This window comes from Rattus rattus, chromosome 11 (genome assembly GCF_011064425.1).
Source record: "Rattus rattus isolate New Zealand chromosome 11, Rrattus_CSIRO_v1, whole genome shotgun sequence".
Taxonomy (NCBI): Eukaryota; Metazoa; Chordata; class Mammalia; order Rodentia; family Muridae; genus Rattus; species Rattus rattus.
Window position 1 is genome coordinate 71,998,580 of NC_046164.1, and position 18,175 is coordinate 72,016,754.

At 44.7% G+C, this 18,175-nt stretch overlaps 1 protein-coding gene across 6 annotated transcripts in view; it reads left to right on the forward strand.

Moving 5' to 3' along the window:
* Prr14l (proline rich 14 like) overlaps nt 1–18,175 on the forward strand; it is a 60,292-nt gene that overhangs the window by 7,941 nt on the left and 34,176 nt on the right. For 4 of the 6 annotated variants that reach the window (XM_032917129.1, XM_032917128.1, XM_032917131.1 and 1 more), the window contains 4 exons: nt 1,516–2,036; nt 10,277–10,349; nt 12,566–12,619; nt 12,869–17,468. In XM_032917129.1, the coding sequence (XP_032773020.1) occupies nt 1,566–2,036; nt 10,277–10,349; nt 12,566–12,619; nt 12,869–17,468 (5,198 nt within the window). In that variant the 5' untranslated portion in view covers nt 1,516–1,565. The remainder of the gene's footprint in view (nt 1–1,515; nt 2,037–10,276; nt 10,350–12,565; nt 12,620–12,868; nt 17,469–18,175) is intronic. The other 2 variants (XM_032917132.1, XM_032917133.1) reach the window with 2 other exon arrangements.

Genomic DNA, 18,175 nt, shown 5'->3' on the forward strand with positions numbered 1-18,175 from the left:
AGAAAACAGAAAGGAGCCTGGTATCATCCCTGCCCAGGACAGGCAGAGATGTAGCTCCAGGGACTTTGCTGGCCGTCCTTTCTAGCCTAATTGATAAGCTATAGACTAATGAGAGACTCGGCCTCAAAGGAGGCAGATAGCATTCCTGAGATGACACTGAAAATTGTCCCGTGCCCTCCATGTGCACACCCCTATACACACATATTAAAAAACAAAAAACAAACAAACAAAAAAACCCGAGTAATTACTCCATGTCAAGTACCTACTCTGGGATATAGCAGTGAACAGATTTTAAAATTCATGTTTTGAAACTAGGTAGAAAAGTGCTTTTATTTTCTAGTTGATGTCAAATCTGTTTTTGAGTACATATCTATGTCTTATCAATTTTTAAGATTTCTTGTTTTTGAGATAAGATCACTCTATGGAGCCCTTTCTAGCCTGGAAATCACTATATAGTCCTGGTGGGTATCATATTCAGAGATCTGCCCGCCTCTGCCTCCTGAGATTAAAGGCGTATGCCACTAGGCCTGGCAGTTAGGTGCTGTGTATTTATGGTATCTATGCAGATGACTGTAGCCTCCTAAAGACGATATAGGCGTCAGATACCCCTGGAGCTTGAGGTATAAGAGGTTTTGAACTGTCACACTTGGGTACTCAACTTATGTGGGAGCCAGATTGGTGTCCTCTGCAAAAACAGCATATACCCCTTTAACCACTTAGGCATTTTCCTAGCCCCCCTTTCCCATTTCCTTGAGGTAGGAGCTCAGTTTTAGCTAAGGATAGCCTTGAACTCACTTTGTTCTTGAGGTAGGAGCTCAGTTTTAGCTAAGGATAGCCTTGAACTCACTTTGTAGCTGAGGCTCTTCTTGAATTTGTGTCACTCCTGCCTCAGCCTCCTGAATAATAGGATTGCAGCTATGAGCCGCAGTACCCAGTGGTATCGTGGTAGTGTTGGTACTTGAACTCAGTCAGGGTTTATACACCCTGAGTAAATGCTCTGCCTAACGTTCAAACTGAGGCTACTCACAGGGCAGTACCTACTGAAGATTAGATATGTATTTTTCTACCAATACAGCAGACATTTTGATGTCCGGTAATGCTGGCATTTGAAGTTGAGTATGTTGTTCATAATTTTTTGTTGTTGTGCTGGTTTTTTTGTGTTTTGAGACAGGGTTTCTTTGTGTAGCCCTGGCTGTCCTGGACTTGCTTTGTAGACCAGGCTGGCTCTGTAGACCAGGCTCACAGAGATTCACCTGCCTCTGCCTCTGCCCCTGTCTCCTGAGTGCTAGGATTAAAGGCATGTGCCGTTGTTGGGGATTTAGCTCAGTGGTAGAGCGCTTGCCTAGGAAGCGCAAGGCCCTGGGTTCGGTCCCCAGCTCCAAAAAAAAAAAAAAAAAAAAGGCATGTGCCACCATTGCCCAGCTATTTTCCATATTTTAACCGATGTTAATGGAAATGGTTTCTTTTACCGTGTCAAGGTTTTAAACTTATATCCCTTCCTTTGATTTGTGTCAGGGTAAACCATTGATGCAAAAGACTTGACTCCATAATCTGCATCTGCCCTAATGCTGTCATCTGGAGTAGAGACTCAGCCAGTTCCACTTGGTTCCTCCATGTCTGCTGTGGTACAGGAGTTGTACTCTGGACTCTCAGTAAGTGTCTCCAAAGAGCTTCATGCTGAGCAGGAGCCGAGTATGACTCCAGATCTAAAGCCTGGAGCCTCAAGCTCTCCCATAAGTCATGGCAGAGCATCACCCCAGGGCTTGCAGAGGACTCATGCAGAAGGTTGTTGTGAAGAAAGCTCTGAAACCGTGGATTATGGGGGCAAGACTGGGTGGTGTGGACTAGTGGACCCTACAAGAGGGCCTATGGCTTATGAGGTCTTGGATAGGGAAGAGAGACCCAAAAGCATGGAGCCAAAGGTCTTCAGAGATCAAGGAGATCAGGCGCAAGTTTTCAGAGGCCCATGTGAGGGAGCAAAGGAAGACCCGTGCCAACATTCCACAACTACTAAGGAAAAGATCTGCCCCAGTCAGGTAAGAAGTGAGATCTTATTTGGATAAGTGGTCTGAGTGATGGCCTGCAGAGCAGTGCCTCTAGTGTAAGTCACATGCTGCGGACAGGTAGCATGTGACTTAAGTCTTGAAACATTGTCAAAAACATTGGTTTTGATGTTTTTTGATATAAGTCACTGTGAACTCTCACTACTGTATGAATTTTTGAGTCTCTAAAAACAAGGAGGTATTTCTACACATGCTGATAGAAAGTTATGTATCAGGCCTGGGGAGATGGCTTAATTAAAAATCAGACCCCCAAAACCCACAGTAAAAAGCCAGGCACAGCAGCCCTTTGTAGCACAGAGGGGCAGATCCCTGGAGTACATTGGGTAGCCAGCTGAGCCAAATCTATGAGCTCCAAGATCAGTGGGAGACTCTAATCAAAAAATAAGGTGGCAAGCTATTGAAGACCACACCCGACTTCCACCTGTAGCCTTCAGCACAGACGCACACATGGACACACCCACATGCACACCCACACAGACACACACAGAATGATGCAAGCAGTAACATTTGGTAATTGACAAACTGGAGTGAAATGTCCCAGAGAAATCTTTGGGGAGGCTAATGCTACATGTAGTAGCTTCATCAGGTGGGTTTTTCAGGCCAGGAAACTTTTTTATTTCCTCCACAATGATGGGTATCAGACCCAGGCCTTGTATATGCTAGTCAAGCAGTCTACCACAGAGCTATATAGCTGGATAATTTTTATCTTTCAGGACATCAGAGGTGATCTTCATAATAGACTGAAGAATGAGTCAGAAAACCAGTCCTTTTTTAATTTTAGTTCTGTTTCAGTTTGAAACAAGGTCTTTATTTTGTAGCTCAGACTGGCCTTTAATGCAAGATAACCCTCCTGTCTCAGCTTCTTGAGTATTGGGACTACAAGGGTGCACTTCCATGCCTGGCTTTGTAACCACATGGAAAATTTCACAACCTTATGTAATTCTGCTGCTAGGAGGTCCTATGCTGTCTTCCGGCCTCCTTGGGTACCGTACATGCATGCACTTACATATACACTTTTTTTTTTTTTTTTCTTTTTTTGAGTCAGGGTCTTACTATGTAGCCTTGTCTGACCTGAAACACTCTAGACTAGTCTGGCTTTGAACTCACAGAGACCCACTTGCTTCTGCATCTCAAGTGCTAGGATTAAAGATAGGTACCAACATACCCAGCTACACTTAAAAATTAAAGAGTTCAGCATTTTAATAATCATATTAATTGAAAGATGGGAGAAAAAATGTTTAACTGAATTTGTGGATTCTTGCAAATTAACTCCTTTGGGAAAGGCTGAGTCCTTGTTGTCATTCAGTGTGTTAGACTGTCCTGTGCTATTGATTTAAATATTCCTTTGCTTTAGTCTACTACTGCTGTGAAGAGATACTGTGTCCAAGGCAACTTTAAGAGAAAGCATTTGGGGTTGGGGATTTAGCTAAGTGGTAGAGCACTTGCCTAGCAAGGCAAGGCCCTGGGTTTGGTCCCCAGCTCCGAAAAAAAAAGAAAAAAAAAAAAAAAAAAAAAAAAAGAAAAGAAAGCATTTAACTGGGGGTTGGATAGTTTCATAGGCTGAGTCAATGGTCATCATGATGGGGAACACTGCAGCAGGCAGGCAGGCAGGCAGGCAGGCTTGGGGCTGGAGCAGTTGCCAAGAACTTCTATCTGATCCACAAGCAAGAAGCAGAGACATAACTGGGAATTATGTGGCCTTTAAAAACCTCAGAGCCTGCCTTCTAGTGAGGTACCTCTAGTGGGGTCACACCTCCCAAGCCTTTCCAAATAGTCCACCTGCTAGGAAACAAGCAAGCATTCACTGGGGCATTCTCATTAAACCACCACACCACACACTTCATCTGTCTCTGTTAAGTTATGTACTATTTCATCATTTTCTTCTGTGTCTTCCAGCTTCTTGGTTTGTCTGTCTGTTAGTTGAGACAAGTTTGTTCTTGTAGCCTAGGCTGGTCCTTTAACTCCTCATGTAGCCAAGGTTGACTTTGTACGTCATTCCAGGAGAAGTACTTCAAGAAAACAGAGTTTTAGCTTAGAGATTCAGCTCGCTAGCAGGAGGTGTGCATGCAGGAGGGGGTGCGCATGCAGGAAGGGGTGTACATGCAGGAGGTGCATTTGCAGCACCACAGTAAACAGAAGGTAGAATTGGATCTATAGAATTGCCGCAGTGAAAAGGCAGGTAGGGTGTTCATCGTCTGACTAGCAAACTGCCTTATCTGGATCAAATCTCTAAGGAGAATTGAGAAGAGCCTTCAACCATTTGGATGGCTGTCCACCAGAAGTGAGCCTACTGGACTCAGACTCATTGGACAGCATGGGGTTTAGTAGTTTCTGGTCATCTCAGGTCATAAAGCGCGTGGAAGCCTGAACAGTGCTGACTTCTCAGACAAGGAGACACGCCATTTACACAGCATTCTGGTTTATAAAATCAGATGACCTTAAAATGAGAACCCTTACTAAACCAACAGACTGCCACAGTCAGAAGGCAGATGATACTAGGCACGGTGGTCATCCCATTATTTGGGAGGCTTAGGGAGGAAGATTGCCATCTGTTCAAGACCAGCCTGGGCTGCATAATGAATATCAGGTAAGTAAGAGCTAGATAGCAAGACCCTGACAAATTAAGGAAAAAAAGCAAGACACCAGACAAATTATGAAAATATATTTGTACATATAGAGAAATGTCTTGCCTTAGGTAAAGACATTTCATTTGTTTATTTTGTTTTGTTTTTGAGACAAGGTCTCTCTATGTAGTCCTGGCTAAGGTAGAACTCATTATGGGGACCAGGATGGCCTCGAACTTAAAGATGCTGGGATTAGGGGCATGTGTCATCATACACAGAGAATCTTTTTCTTTTTCTTTCTTTGAGGTTTTTGTTGTTGTTGTTTTGAGATAGGATTTCTCTGCGGTAGCCCTGGCTGTACTAGAACTTAATTTTGCAGAGCAGGCTAGCCTCAAGCTCAGAGATCTGCCTGCCTTTTCCTCCCAAGTGCTGGGATCAAAGGCATGCAGCACCACTACCACTGGCTTATAGAGAATTCTTGAATTGATGAATTAAGAAGCTAAACCTGGCTGGTAATGATAGTGTATACGTGTAATCCTAGCTCTTTTAGAAAGTTAACTTATATACTTCAACCATGAGATGCATCTTTCAGTGATTTAGAAGGTAATGGGCTCGGTAGAGGAATAATGACGCAGAGGTCAAGATGCACTTCCGCTACAGAGCAGAGCCATGTTACCTGGATAGATGACACTCTGGATCAGGACAAACATGAAAACACATTAAAGACCTCAAATGCAAACCAGCAAAAAGGAATTCTCTCTTGCTTTAGAGTTGTGTCAAAAGGCAGAAAACCTTGTAACTAGTAATTTTGTTTATTCAATGAGGAATATTTCATTATTGGAAGAAAAAGAACTTTTTAAATTATGTGTTTTTATTTATTTATTTTAAAGATTTCTTTCTTTCTTTCTTTTTTTTTTTTTCTTTTTCTTTTTTATTGGAGCTGGGGACCGAACCCAGGGCCTTGCGCTTCCTAGGCAAGCGCTCTACCACTGAGCTAAATCCTCAATCCCCAAGATTTATTTCTTTTAAGTATATGAGTACACTGTCACTGTCTTCATGCACACCAGAAGAGGGCATCAGATCTTATTACAGATGGTTGTGAGCCACCATGAGGTTGCTAGGAATTGAACTCAGAACCTCTGGAAGAGCAATCAGTGCTCTTAACAGCTGAGCCATCTCTCCAGCCTGTATTTTTTTTTTTTTCCTTTGAGGTTATACCCTAATTCCATTTCTCCCCTCCCTTTCTTCCCTTTAAACGTTACCATATATCTCCCTTTTCTCTCTTTCAAATTCATGATGCCTATTTCTATGTGGTTACTGCATGCACATGTGTATATACATTTATATTCCTAAATATACTTGCTAAGGCCATATAATATCACATGTACTCTGGACAACCAGTTGGTGTCTTTCCCTGAGGAAGATCACCTCTCCTGCTCTCAGCTTTCCTCAGTTGCCTCTGCTTTTTGTGTAGTGGATGACAAAAAGTCCATTTAAACCTGAACCCTACACACATAATTTAAGATTTATTTTTTTAATTTTGTGTGTATGAATATTTTGCCTGTGTGTATGTATGTGCATCATATATGTGCCTGGTGCCTGTAGAGAGCTGAAGAGGGCTTCAGATCTTGGAACTGGAGTTACTGATTGCTGGGAGCATCCAGGTGGGTACTGGGACTTTACTGCCTCCAGGAATGGTGAAGGAGGAAGTTTGTTGTGGATAAAAGGGAGAGAGAGCATAGCCAGAGGCAGGCACATCTGGGAGAGTCCAGAGTGGACATGACTAGACTGAGCTGCGTCATGTAGGGAGAGGTGGGAGGAGGGGAAGGAGCCAGGTGCAGCAGCCAGAAGGCCAAAGTTAAAAAAGGGGCTGGTAACCAAAATGTCTGGATTATATTAAGGAAGAGCCTCTTGGGGAAAGGGAGCCTAGCATAGCCCCTGGGCTAGAGAGTTGGGGTAGAGGCCAGCCATACCCTGAAACAGGTAGGGACTGAGGGATGCTGGGAGAGCCTGATGGCTAGGTCTGCTTTGATGTGTTAAATAGCTACTTACTTTGATGGAGGCAGGGTTTCTCTGTCCTGGACCTCTTTCAGGATGGCCTTGAACTCCGAGACCCACTTGTCTCTTCTTCCTGAGTGCTGGGATTCAAGGCGTGTGCCTCCACCCAGCACTTTTTTCTTTAACCTTAAGAGAACAGTACCTGAGAAAGGGGCAGCGGAAGCACCAGCTCCAGGAGCCAAACTCAACTCTGAAGCTGTGTTTTCAGTTCTGAACTCCATTCCTGTAGGAGGAAGGTTGGAAATGATGGGACATGTGAAATTTACTCTGTGAGACGTACTAAAGATTGGTCTTATTTCAGCAAAGATGGCTGCCAAGCAGCTGGGGAAGCACTGAAAATTCCCTCTGCCACTGCTAGGGTTGTCTGCGATTATTGCTGAGTGGAGGTTGTGGAATGTTAATTTTTTTAATTGCTCTTTTTCTTTTTCATAATGGTATATGGACCTGGGTTGAATATGTTGTAAAAAATTTTGGTTCCAGGATGTAAGAAAAAGTTATTGGGGCGCTGGAGAGGTGGCTCAGTGGTTAAGAGCACTGACTGCTCTTCCAGAGGTCCTGAGTTCAATTCCCAGCAACCACATGGTGGCTCATAACCATCTGTAAAGGGATCCGATGCCCTCTTCTGGTGTCTGAAGACAGCTACAGTGTACTTATATATAATTAATAAATAAATCTTAAAAAAAAAAGAAAGTGAAAAAGTTCCTGTCCTTCAGCTGTAGCATACATATTTTGGAGAACACACTGGGTTTGAAGGAAAGAAGCGTTATAGTAAGGAGAGAGATAGCTGTTGATTGAGGCATGCTATGTTTTATGGAAATTCATTTTTTCATGGTATGTTCACAAGAACCCAGTTTTTATGATTTATGTCAATTTATAGTTAAGGTTGTTGAACTTAATACCATCCAGATTACTATGTACTAACCCCGAGAGTCTCAGATCCTAACAGAAGTTTGCAATAGTGTACAGGAGGTTGCTGCTTACCTACCAGGATTTCATGAGATGGAAAGATTGATCAGTGGTTTTTACACTTGCTGCTCTAGCGGACGGAGGGCCTGGGTTTAGTTCCTAGCACCTGTGTTGGGCTGCTCACAACTACCTGTAAAACTTGTTAAAACTTTAAAAATTGTATGTGTATGTATGTTTGTATGCAAAACACGTGTAGGCGTCCACAGAAGCAGAGTGCCTGGGATCCCGGGAACTGCAGTTGCCAGCATCTGGGTCATGAGAATGAGCTTGGGTGGGTCCTCTTAAGAGCAGCATGTGGCCATCTCTCCAGCCCCTAATAAAGGGGCTTCCTGTTGGGAATAAATAAAATTTCAGTGACTGAAAAGTGAAGCCTCGGCAGCTGAAGCGATGGCTCCATCAGCAGGTGCTTGCTGTGGCAGCATGAGGACCCGAATTTGATCGCCTGCACTCACAGAAAAGCCAAGCAGTGCACACTCGGAATCTGGAGAATCGCTGGACTCTCACTGACCAGCCTGACCTGTCCTTATCACCAAGAGACCCTTTCTTAAGAAACAAGGTGAGGGCTGGTTGAGATGACTCCGACCGTAAAAATCTCACCATAAAAGCTTGAGCTTGATCAAGGACCCACATAAAGATGGAAGGAGAGAACCAATTCCATAAAATTCTTCTCTGACTTCCACATGTGCACAGAGGCACATGCCCTCCCCACAATCACACACAAAGTGATGAAGATGGTGATGAGACGACGACGACGACGACGACGACGACAGTAAATGAGAAAATGGAGGTGGATGGCTCTGAAGAACAACACCCTGTGTCATCATCTGGCCTCCAGCTGTACTCACACCCGTGCATACACACGGGTGTGTACACACAATGCAAACATGCTTTTTAAAGGATGACACTGATGTAGATGGGCTGTTCTTGGGTCTGCAGGGCACTGTTGTGCCCTAGTTGGCTGTGTCTGTAGACAGGGCTGTGTCTGTAGACAGGGCTGTGGCTAAAGCATGTTGTCAGGGGTAAGAGTTTCCTGTAACTTCACAGTGGTGCCTCACTTAAAGCTGCAGGTTTTCTGAATTTAAAAGTTGCTGGGTTTTGCTCCTCTCTACATATAAAGGTGTAAGAAAAAGGGAGATCCATCTAGAGATAAAACTTCTCTTTCATTAGAGTGCTGGCAATTGAACCCTGGGCTTTGCCCTGCTCTTTAGGCACCGTTCCGGTTGAGCTACAGCCCCGGCCCTGTACTATCTTTGTCAGACTCAGTAGCCCAGAGGCTGGCTCCTCCGCCTGTGAGTCTTCCAGCAGAGCCACACCCCAGAGCTTTCTTTTTTTTTTTGGAGCTGGGGACCGAACCCAGGGCCTCGCACTTCCTAGGCAAGCGCTCTACCACTGAGCCAAATCCCCAACCCCATCCCGGAGCTTTCTTACCCTTTATGTGGTTGTGTTTAGGAGGCCAGAGTTGGCTCGGAGGTTAAGGACACTTGCTCTTCCTGATGATCTGGGTTTGATTGGCAGCACTCTGTTTACTCATCTGTAACTGCAACTCTAGGGAAACTGACACTCTCCTGACCTCTGCAGGGACCAGGCACACATACAGGTAAAGCATGCACATAAAATAAATTAATTAAAAGCATGAACCGGGGCTGAAGAGATGGCTCAGTGGTCATGAGCACTGGCTGTTCTTCCAGAGGTCCTGAGTTCAAGTCTCAGCACCCACTTGGCAGCTGTGGCCCTCTTCTGGCCTCCATGGGTACTGTGTGTAGGCAAGCAGGCAAAGCACCCATATATATAAAACAATACATTTTTAAATTTGAAAAAAATCTTTTAAAACTTTTATTTAAGTAATTTGTGATTTACATAAAACCGAAAAAGAAGAACAAAAGTTCAAAACTGAAATTGAGTCTCAGTTTATTAGACTGGGGCACCTTTTTTTTTGAGACAAGGTTTGACTATAGCCTTGCTGGCCATCAGGCTGGACTTGACTTACAGAGGTTTACCTGTCTCTGCAGTGTTAGCATTAAACGTCACAAACTCGGCCATTAACTTCCTAATTTTCTCATTGATTTGCAGGTATTGAAAAATTCTTCAGCAGTTTCAGTTCTTGAGATCCAGCTAGCTCCTCCTTCCTGTTCCTGTTCTCAACAACCCTCTCTTTAAAGTTTGAAGGGAGCCAGCAGGGGCTGCAGGCAGCAGTGCAAGCTGCATGCTTGAGCACAGAGAAACTTGTATCCTGCACCGGCTTCCGCGGGCACCGCACCAAGTGCTCTTGTATCTCTAACTCACCTCTTGATTTCAGAAGGCACTTACAGGAGCTGCACACTAACACACCTGCAGTCCTACCACTCAAGACGCTGAGGCAGGGGGACTGTAGCTGTTTTAGTCCCACGTGCATTGCCTAGTGGCCCTACCTCCACAAAACAGTGCTTTGTTTATCTCTGCTTCGGCTCAAATTCCAGAGAAGTAACCTTTTCATTTATTAACCTAAATTTGAGCTTTTCTTCAGTTCTCAATTCCTGTGACTGTTGGCAGAAATCCTGGCATTACACTGAGCTCTGAAGTAATAAGTGATGTTTGGGAGCTCAGGCACGTCTGCATCTTGTGTTGACTGTGGTTTTCTTGATGCAGGATCTCCTCCTGATACAGTCCAGCAAAGGACCTGTATGTGCAGACCGCCCTGGAGATGCACGAAAGAACAGAGGTATGATACTTCTTGTTGATTTTTGCTTGTTTGAGACGAGGTCTCACTGTGTAGTCCTAGCTGTCCTTGAGCTCATATCTACCTGCCCCTGCCCCCTGAGTGCTGATACCTAGGAAGGGTTTTTTTCCTTTTTTATGATTGTTATTTATGTGTATATGTGAGCTTGCTAAAGTATGTGCATACCGTGTGTGCAGGGCCAGTGGAGGCCAGAAGAGGGCGTGTCAGATCTACTGGACCTACAGTTAAAGGCGGTTGTGAGTGGGTGGTGGGCACCCAGACAGGGCCTATTGCAAGAACAGTAAAGCACGCTTAATTGTTGAGCCATGTTTCCAGACCCCAAATTGGGTTGATTAGGAAACGGTTTAGTTGCCTTCTTTTGGGTAGCTGCCAGAACATACTCCTAGTGAGAATAGTGTGTTCTTCTTTTAGTTACCATTCGCTTGCTTGCTTATTTGCTTTATCGGTTTTCTCTGTGTAGTTCTGGCTGTCTTGGAACTTGACCTGTAGACCAGACTGGCCTCAAACTCACAGAGATCCCCCTGCCTCTGTCTTGGGAGTGCTGGGATCAAAGGTGTGGGTTACCACTACCCAACCCTCTTAGTTATCTTTTCTACCAGTGTTTGCTACCTCTCCCTGTCTGAGTGTAGTTTAGTGGCAGAGCATGTGCCTAATCATGTGTGTGGTCCTGTGCTCATTTGCTAATACCCCAAATAAGAAACTCATTAGGTACCCCTTCCCCGTGATGCTAGCTCTATACCTGCCAGGCAAGCCCTCTGTCACTGAGATATACCTGTGACCCATATTCTGAATATTTTTAAATGCTCTTCTGGATGCCATCATGTAACTGTTCTCATCCGTAGTTAAAGAATCAAAGAGAAAATATTGCAAACCCTGCGTGTTATTCAATCCTCTGTAGCACTGAGATACGTGCACTTTTTTTTTTTTTTTTTTTTTTTGGTTCTTTTTTTTTTTGAGCTGGGGACCCGAACCCAGGGCCTTTGCTTGCTAGGCAAGTGCTCTACCATGAGCTAAATCCCCAACCCCGAGATCGTGCACTTTTTTACAGAAGAGCTCGAGGCTCAGGAAAGTTAGTACCATAGAGTTGAGGGGCTTCAGGTTCTGGCTGGCTTTGAACTTGGGTTGGGGTTCCTGTTCTGTTTCTCTCCTGCTGGAATCATAGGTGTGTCAGAAGTAAAATTCCTTCATACGCTCTGCATCCCACACAGAAAGGTGGGTTGCTTGTTATTGTTGTATGTTTGCCTTGTGAGTTCATAATGGCTGTTTTCATACTAACTCAGACGTGAAAGGAGTAAAGTAAGCTCGAATGTTCCTGTTACTCAGCTTCCGTGGTGATCAGCCCAGTCTTACAGAAAGGCAGTTGTTACAACTCATTGGGTTCAGGACCATTCCACTTGCAAGTTAATCTTCTATACGTAAAGTTCTACACACAGCTCTTCTTTTTTTTTTTTTTTTCTTTTTGGCAGTGCTAGGGTTTGAACCTGTGGCTTCTCTAATGCTAGGCACTGAGCTGCAGTACCAGCTTTAACTGTTCCTTTTCAAAGAGCTATTTTATTTATATCTAATTTCAGGTAATAAGATGATCATCGAATAATAAACTGTTGTAACAACAGTTTATTGTGATAGGTGGATGGATGGATGGATGGATGGATGGATGGATGGATGGATGGATTAGTTTTACCCCACCTAGGATTAACCTCAGTGCTTTGTCACTGAATTTATTCCCAGCCCTCTTCTCAGCTTTACTTTTGAGTTGCCTAGGTTGACCTGGGACACACTTTGTAGCTCTAACAGTCCTTGATCTTTCCTTAGTCCCTGAGTAGCTGCTATTACAAACTGGCATCACCAGGGCCTCCTAGTAGTGTTTTAAAACAGCAACTTAAGTCTGAGGCAGGCTCACAGTTTTATGTGTTATTCAATTATCTAGTATCATCTGTGAATGCCAAGTAACATAATGAAAGGTGGCTTTGATTTTTCTCAAAATTGGCTGCTTTTTTGGCTCTTTATCATAGTTTGCAAAGGAACACAAAACTACTGGTGTTTCATGCTAAGCCTTCTGATTGTCTTCTCAGGTTAGTTTTCCTGTCATCGCCATTGGATGAAGGATGACGTTCAGTTAGGGACAGCAGCTTTCTTATTCTTTTTTTTTTTTTTTTTTAATTATATACTGTTTTGAGTTTCGTTCTCTTTTGTAAAAGGAAATGTACACAATACAGCTGGAACTCTGCCAGAACCCACTGAAGAGAGACGAGGTATGAAAGCCAGAGTACTAGGGGACTGTAATGAAGGACACTGGGCGGCACTGTGAGTCAGGATCTGTCAGCCGGGGGTAGTAAGCACCCAGGAGTAGACAGGAGCATGACCAGTAGTGAGCTTTGGGAAACCAGAGTTTTAGTTACACAGAGCCTGTAACCTTTGTGGACCCTGAATTAACAAAAGCAACTCTTAAAGAAAAACAATGTGGAGAATTACTAATTTGTCCTTTTGTTTGTGGTTACCAGGGAACAGTACTGTTTCCAAAATGAGCAAAGGGAAGGAAGAGTCATGTGACTTACACCCTGTCTATAAAGAAGAGGACAATCACCAGCAGAGTCTCCGCCACCATAAGGAAAAGCACAGTTCTGCACATGATGGTTCCATCGCTCCAGGAAGCATAGACGCTATAACACCCTCGGAAGAAAATTCTAAAATTTTATGTCTCACACCATATTTGTCTGGTTCAAAATCCTTAGAAAAATGTGGTTTTGAAAGCAGTGGATTGACAAAGGCATCTGCTGAAAAAACGCACGAGGTTGATCAAAGCCAGGACTTCACTTGTAGAGAAGAAAGGACTGTGGAATCCAGTAACCACAGCAACTGTCACACTCTAGCTGGCTGTCCCTGTATAGACAGCTGTAGTTCTATGCTTAATTCTCCTACTGAAGCCACAGAAATTACGTTTAAAAAGAATGATGTGAAAATTACTTTAAACCTTGATGGTAATTTGATAAATTCTGAGGACCATAGGAAAACTGTTGTGGATGTGACCCATCCTGAGGAAAACTCTGAGGAAAGCAGCTTTTCCTTATTGGTGCACACGGAAGATCCTGAACAAACAACGGTAAAGTCCAGTGCCCTGAACGGGAAGATTTACAGTAAGGTTGCTCAGTCTGTAGTCAGCCTCCAGAGGAAGCTGGGCGACTGTCCGCCAAATGAAGCCTTGTGCAACGAGTTTTTGCCTGAAAGAAAGCCCCTTCAGAGCTCGATGCCAGAAGATCCAGTAAGTTCTGAACATAATGAAATATCAAAATCCAAGGAAGGTACTGCAAAATTACCATCATCTCCAGAAAAACCTGTTCAGCCCTCACAGGACAGCATTTCCCATTTTGATGGACCCATCACCGTTTGTGAGATAAGTGAATGTTCTCCTAACGGAAAACTGGTTGCACACAAAATAGAACATGAATGTGTTTCACATCAACAAGTGTCCCTTAGTTCTCAAGACCATGTGACAGCTGACTCTCTACTAAGTATAAACAGAGAAATGCCTTCAGCAGCATGCAAAGATGTTCAAGAGAGCCGTCGTTTTCTGGAGAATGGAGTAAATGTTACCCCTGACACTCAAACCATTCCTGCTGAGACAAAAACGGAAGCCATGTCTCCACAAGGTGACAAAGCCTGTGGTGCCTCCTCATTCATACAAACCTTAAACATCAAAACAAGCAGCTCAGAAGGGCAAAAAGAAATGACTGGTGTACATTCCACGTTTCTCTCAAGTGTGAGGGGAGCGGCTGGCTCCTCCCTTGTCAGAGAATGTCAAAATGTTCAGTCTCGGGATCTCTTCAGCTGTCATTGCATAACACAAGATGCATCTGAAGAGAACATGTGCTCTGCTTGTGCTGCCTATGAACCTAGCAAAGATATTCTGAAAGTTAGCAACTGTAAAATAAAATGTGGAAATGCATCTCAAAGACCAGAAGATTTTGCAGAAAATAGCACCCTCTTGGAGAGTGAACCTGCTGGGAGAGAGATGCAAAGCAGCATCCTAGGAGGCACAGTCAGAGGTTCAGTGACAGCAGCTGTGTCACATAGTGCTCCTCTGAACGCAGCTGCTCACGTGGAAACCGGTGATGAGGGACTGGTTGGAAAAAAACAAGACCAACACAGAGACACTGAGATTTATAAACACAGCATCTCTGCTGGTGACACACAAGAACTAAGCCAATCTGTAAACATTCCAAGTCCTGAAACAGTAGTGGACCAGTCTCTGAGTGTTATTTCATCGCATTTCAAAGCCATGCCCCGAGCAGCTGGAAGTCTTCACCAGAAAGCAGGTGAAGTCTCTGACTGTCAGAGTAGCCAAAATAGTCTAGACAAATGCAGATGTGAAGGCAAGCCAGCCAGGGAAGGACTAAATGGTGACTACCGAGAGACCCTCCCTGAGGTAAGCCATAAGCAAAAGGATCGGATAGTCTGTTCAGGCAGTAAAGTCCCTCTGTCTTGTGGCAGTTTAAAGCAAAAAGACCCCAAAAGAGCCTTTAAAAATATTCCTGGTTCTGAAGAGTTCACACACAGTATGCTAGATGTGGTATGTCCAGACTGCAGAGGTGAGCCTACAGAGGGAGTGCAGGGTCTAGAAGCATCTAGTCTATCTGGTCATTGTACAAGGCACGAGTCACTGGCACACCATGAGACTTTAAGAAGTACCTCATCTCTTCGAGGAGAACTGAATGTTGTATTTATAGGTACACCTGGCTGGCACTCAGAACTCCCAAATGCTGCTGCTTCTACAGTAGACTCTCCTGAGATGGAAAAATCACATGAAGAAAAAGTATGCAAATCTCTAAAAGACTATGAAGTAGAAGAATGTCCAGACTCTGCCATTGATCATGAAGTAAAATCTATTGAAGATCATGAGCCACAGAGAAGAGCGCCGGAGAGAGAAGGTGTGTCTTTAAATGACATTCATTGTGAGCATCAAGGTAAAGGAGGATCCATGACAGAGGGACTGAGACTTGAAACAAATTCTGAGTTTGGCAAGAAGAAAACCTTTGGATTATCCTTAAAAGACTCAGTGTCTCCTGGGTGCCAAGACTCTATCAAGGTGGTACATTCTCGTCTGTCTTCTCTGGAACATTCACCAGCTGATGTTCCTGGTGAAATGCCTAACTTGAAACATCACTTTAAACCCAAAGATGGTAAAGTGCTTTGTGAAAATGTCAAGGATTGCACAGTCCTGTCTGACATGAAGGAAGGAATACCAATGGATTCAAATAACCCCTGTGAACGAGATAGCACATACGTCAGTGTGGACAGCAATGCGTGCAAAGCTTGTCACTCTCATAGGAATTCCACTGATAAACATTTGCCTTTGACAATGGAAACAGCAATTAAAGTGAATAAAGAAGAAACTGAAGAACATCAGAAGGGACTACTGGGTCACATAGCTGTTGGGGAAGCAGCTGAGGAGACCATCACCAGAGCAGGTCATGATGGTAATTCTCAGACCCACGTGAAATGCCAGAGAGTGCAAAATGTTGCTGAAACCCCACAAAACCAGGGAGTTGTGGACTCTGCCTTGCCAAAGGAAGAGTGTGCACATCAGAAGGGCACACAGGCACTATCGGAACAGCACATATCAGCAAACTTGCTGTCAGATGAGATGCGAAGTAAGAAGCAACCTGTGGCTGACCAGGATGAGTCCCTTATGATGGGAGAAGTCACCCTAAGAAAGCCAACCAAGGACAAAATTGCTAGACAGCTTCAGAGGTTGAAATCCCCAAAAGAAGAAAGCTTATGTCCTTCATTAAAGAAAGACACTCAATTATACACAGGTACTTGCCTTCCTGGTACCTCCTGGAAAGAAGGTGACCCCACTTTTGCTGGAGGTGATCGAATACACGGTGCCTTCGTGACTCTGTCGTATCCGCAAAGACTGCTTCCTGTAAAGAAGCAGCCTCATCGAACGTGTAAGAGAATTTCTTGTCAGGAGCCGGTCACTGTGCGGAGAAAAATAAGTAAAGTGAGAAATTCTGATTGTGGAAAGAATTTCTCTAGCCCAGTTCCCACAAAAGCACACAGACTTCTCAGCCCATGTACCGTGCCTGCCAAGCCATTGGAACCTGAAACCGTAGCTCTCGAGAGTTTGCGTGGCCACACACCAAAGCCGAAGGCTACTCTGTGCCACTCCCTGAGGAGCCTGAGCTGTAGGAAGCCTACCAAAGAATCAGCCTTACTAGACAAGCTGTCTGTCCTGGCCTCCAAACTGACTCTGGCCGCAAAGCCCCAGAGACTCAGATGTCGGCGGTATTCCTCTTCCCTTGTTCCACTGGCTAAAAACTACAAGCGCCTCCGATATAAAAAGCTCCTAGATGGATTTTCACATAACGCAGTGCAGCTGGACCCATATTTGGCAGCTACTGGGTGGAGTAGGGGGTCTCACAGTAGGCCCTTGGCACTTTATTCTCTTGAAGCTGTTAAAATAAGCTTCATAGATTTGAGCAACAAGATGCCGTCACTGCTGCTTGGTACCGAAAACACCCCGTTTTCCTTTCATGTGAAGTCAGCATCCAGTTGCATGGCCGAGTCCTCCAGGACTTTTCCTGAGCACTGTGCCCCGTCGAGGCTTGCCTTAACAGAGGCCTCCCCGTGCTCACCTCCATCTCCCAAGTGGACCTTCTCTTTCTTCTTGTCCCACGGTTGCCCTGGGGTGGCCACATTCAGGGAAGACACTGGCCTCAGTAGTCAGACACACACTCAGGCTCCTCTCCGAGATTATGGAGGCACTGCCATAGTTCAGACCAGAGCAGACTGCTCTGGCCTTGGCCTTCACACACTTCTAGCACTTTGTTCACCCGGATGTTATCGAATCTGGACAAAAAGACGGAACTTCTCCAGTCACATGCCTACCATGCAGAGGCTCCTCTTGACCCAGTTTACACAGGGCCTAAAAGGGTTAAGGTCTCCAGCCTCTATAGCCGATAAGGTCTTCTCTTCTCTGCCCTACTCGGTGGGCCGAGTGCTGTCCATTTGGAGCCAGCACGGACCCTCTTGTACCTTCAAATTGCCAGCTCTTCATTCTCCTCATAGCAAGCAGCAGGGGAGCCTGAGCGCCCTGAGCAGGTAAGAACATGTCAGCTCTTCTTTCATCGTGTTCCATATTTGTCTCCTGCTGACTGGGAAGGGAGGAGGTGTGGCAGAAATGGAGGACTGTCTGCTGGGGGCCATCTTGTGACTGTGTTGAGAGAGTGCAGCGGTAGTCCTTGCATACAGAGGCCTATGGTTTGCCCACAGCATCTTCTCTTACACCTTGCACTATTCGTTACATTTTATTCTTTGTGCCATCATCTTTATTTCCCCTGAGTCGGGCTCTCAGCATAGCTCTGCTGTTAGAGTTCACTTTATAGATCAGTCTGACCTGTGTAAAGTTAGGTGCCACAACGCCCAGTGTATGCCACCACCTTTCAGTATAGGTTGCTTGCTTGCTTGTTTGTTTGTGACACTGTAGCTCAGGCTGGCACGGAACTCGAGAACATCTTGCTTTGGGCCTGAGTGCTGGGATTACAAGCCATCATGTTCCAGTTGCTTCTACTTTTTTCCTATAGTTTAGGCTTTAGAAGTTCACAGAAACATACCCTGGTTTTGGGACTTTGTAGAATTGGACAGAAATTCTTTATGGGGGAGCGGGGTGGTGAGGGGAAGGAAGGTTCCTCTGTGTAGCTCTGGCTGTCTTGGAACTCTGTAGATCAGAGACACTACAATTCATTAATAAGCTGTAGTCACTATGCTGGGCAGGTTCTGATCTATGCTAATCCCTTCACCTGTTAAAC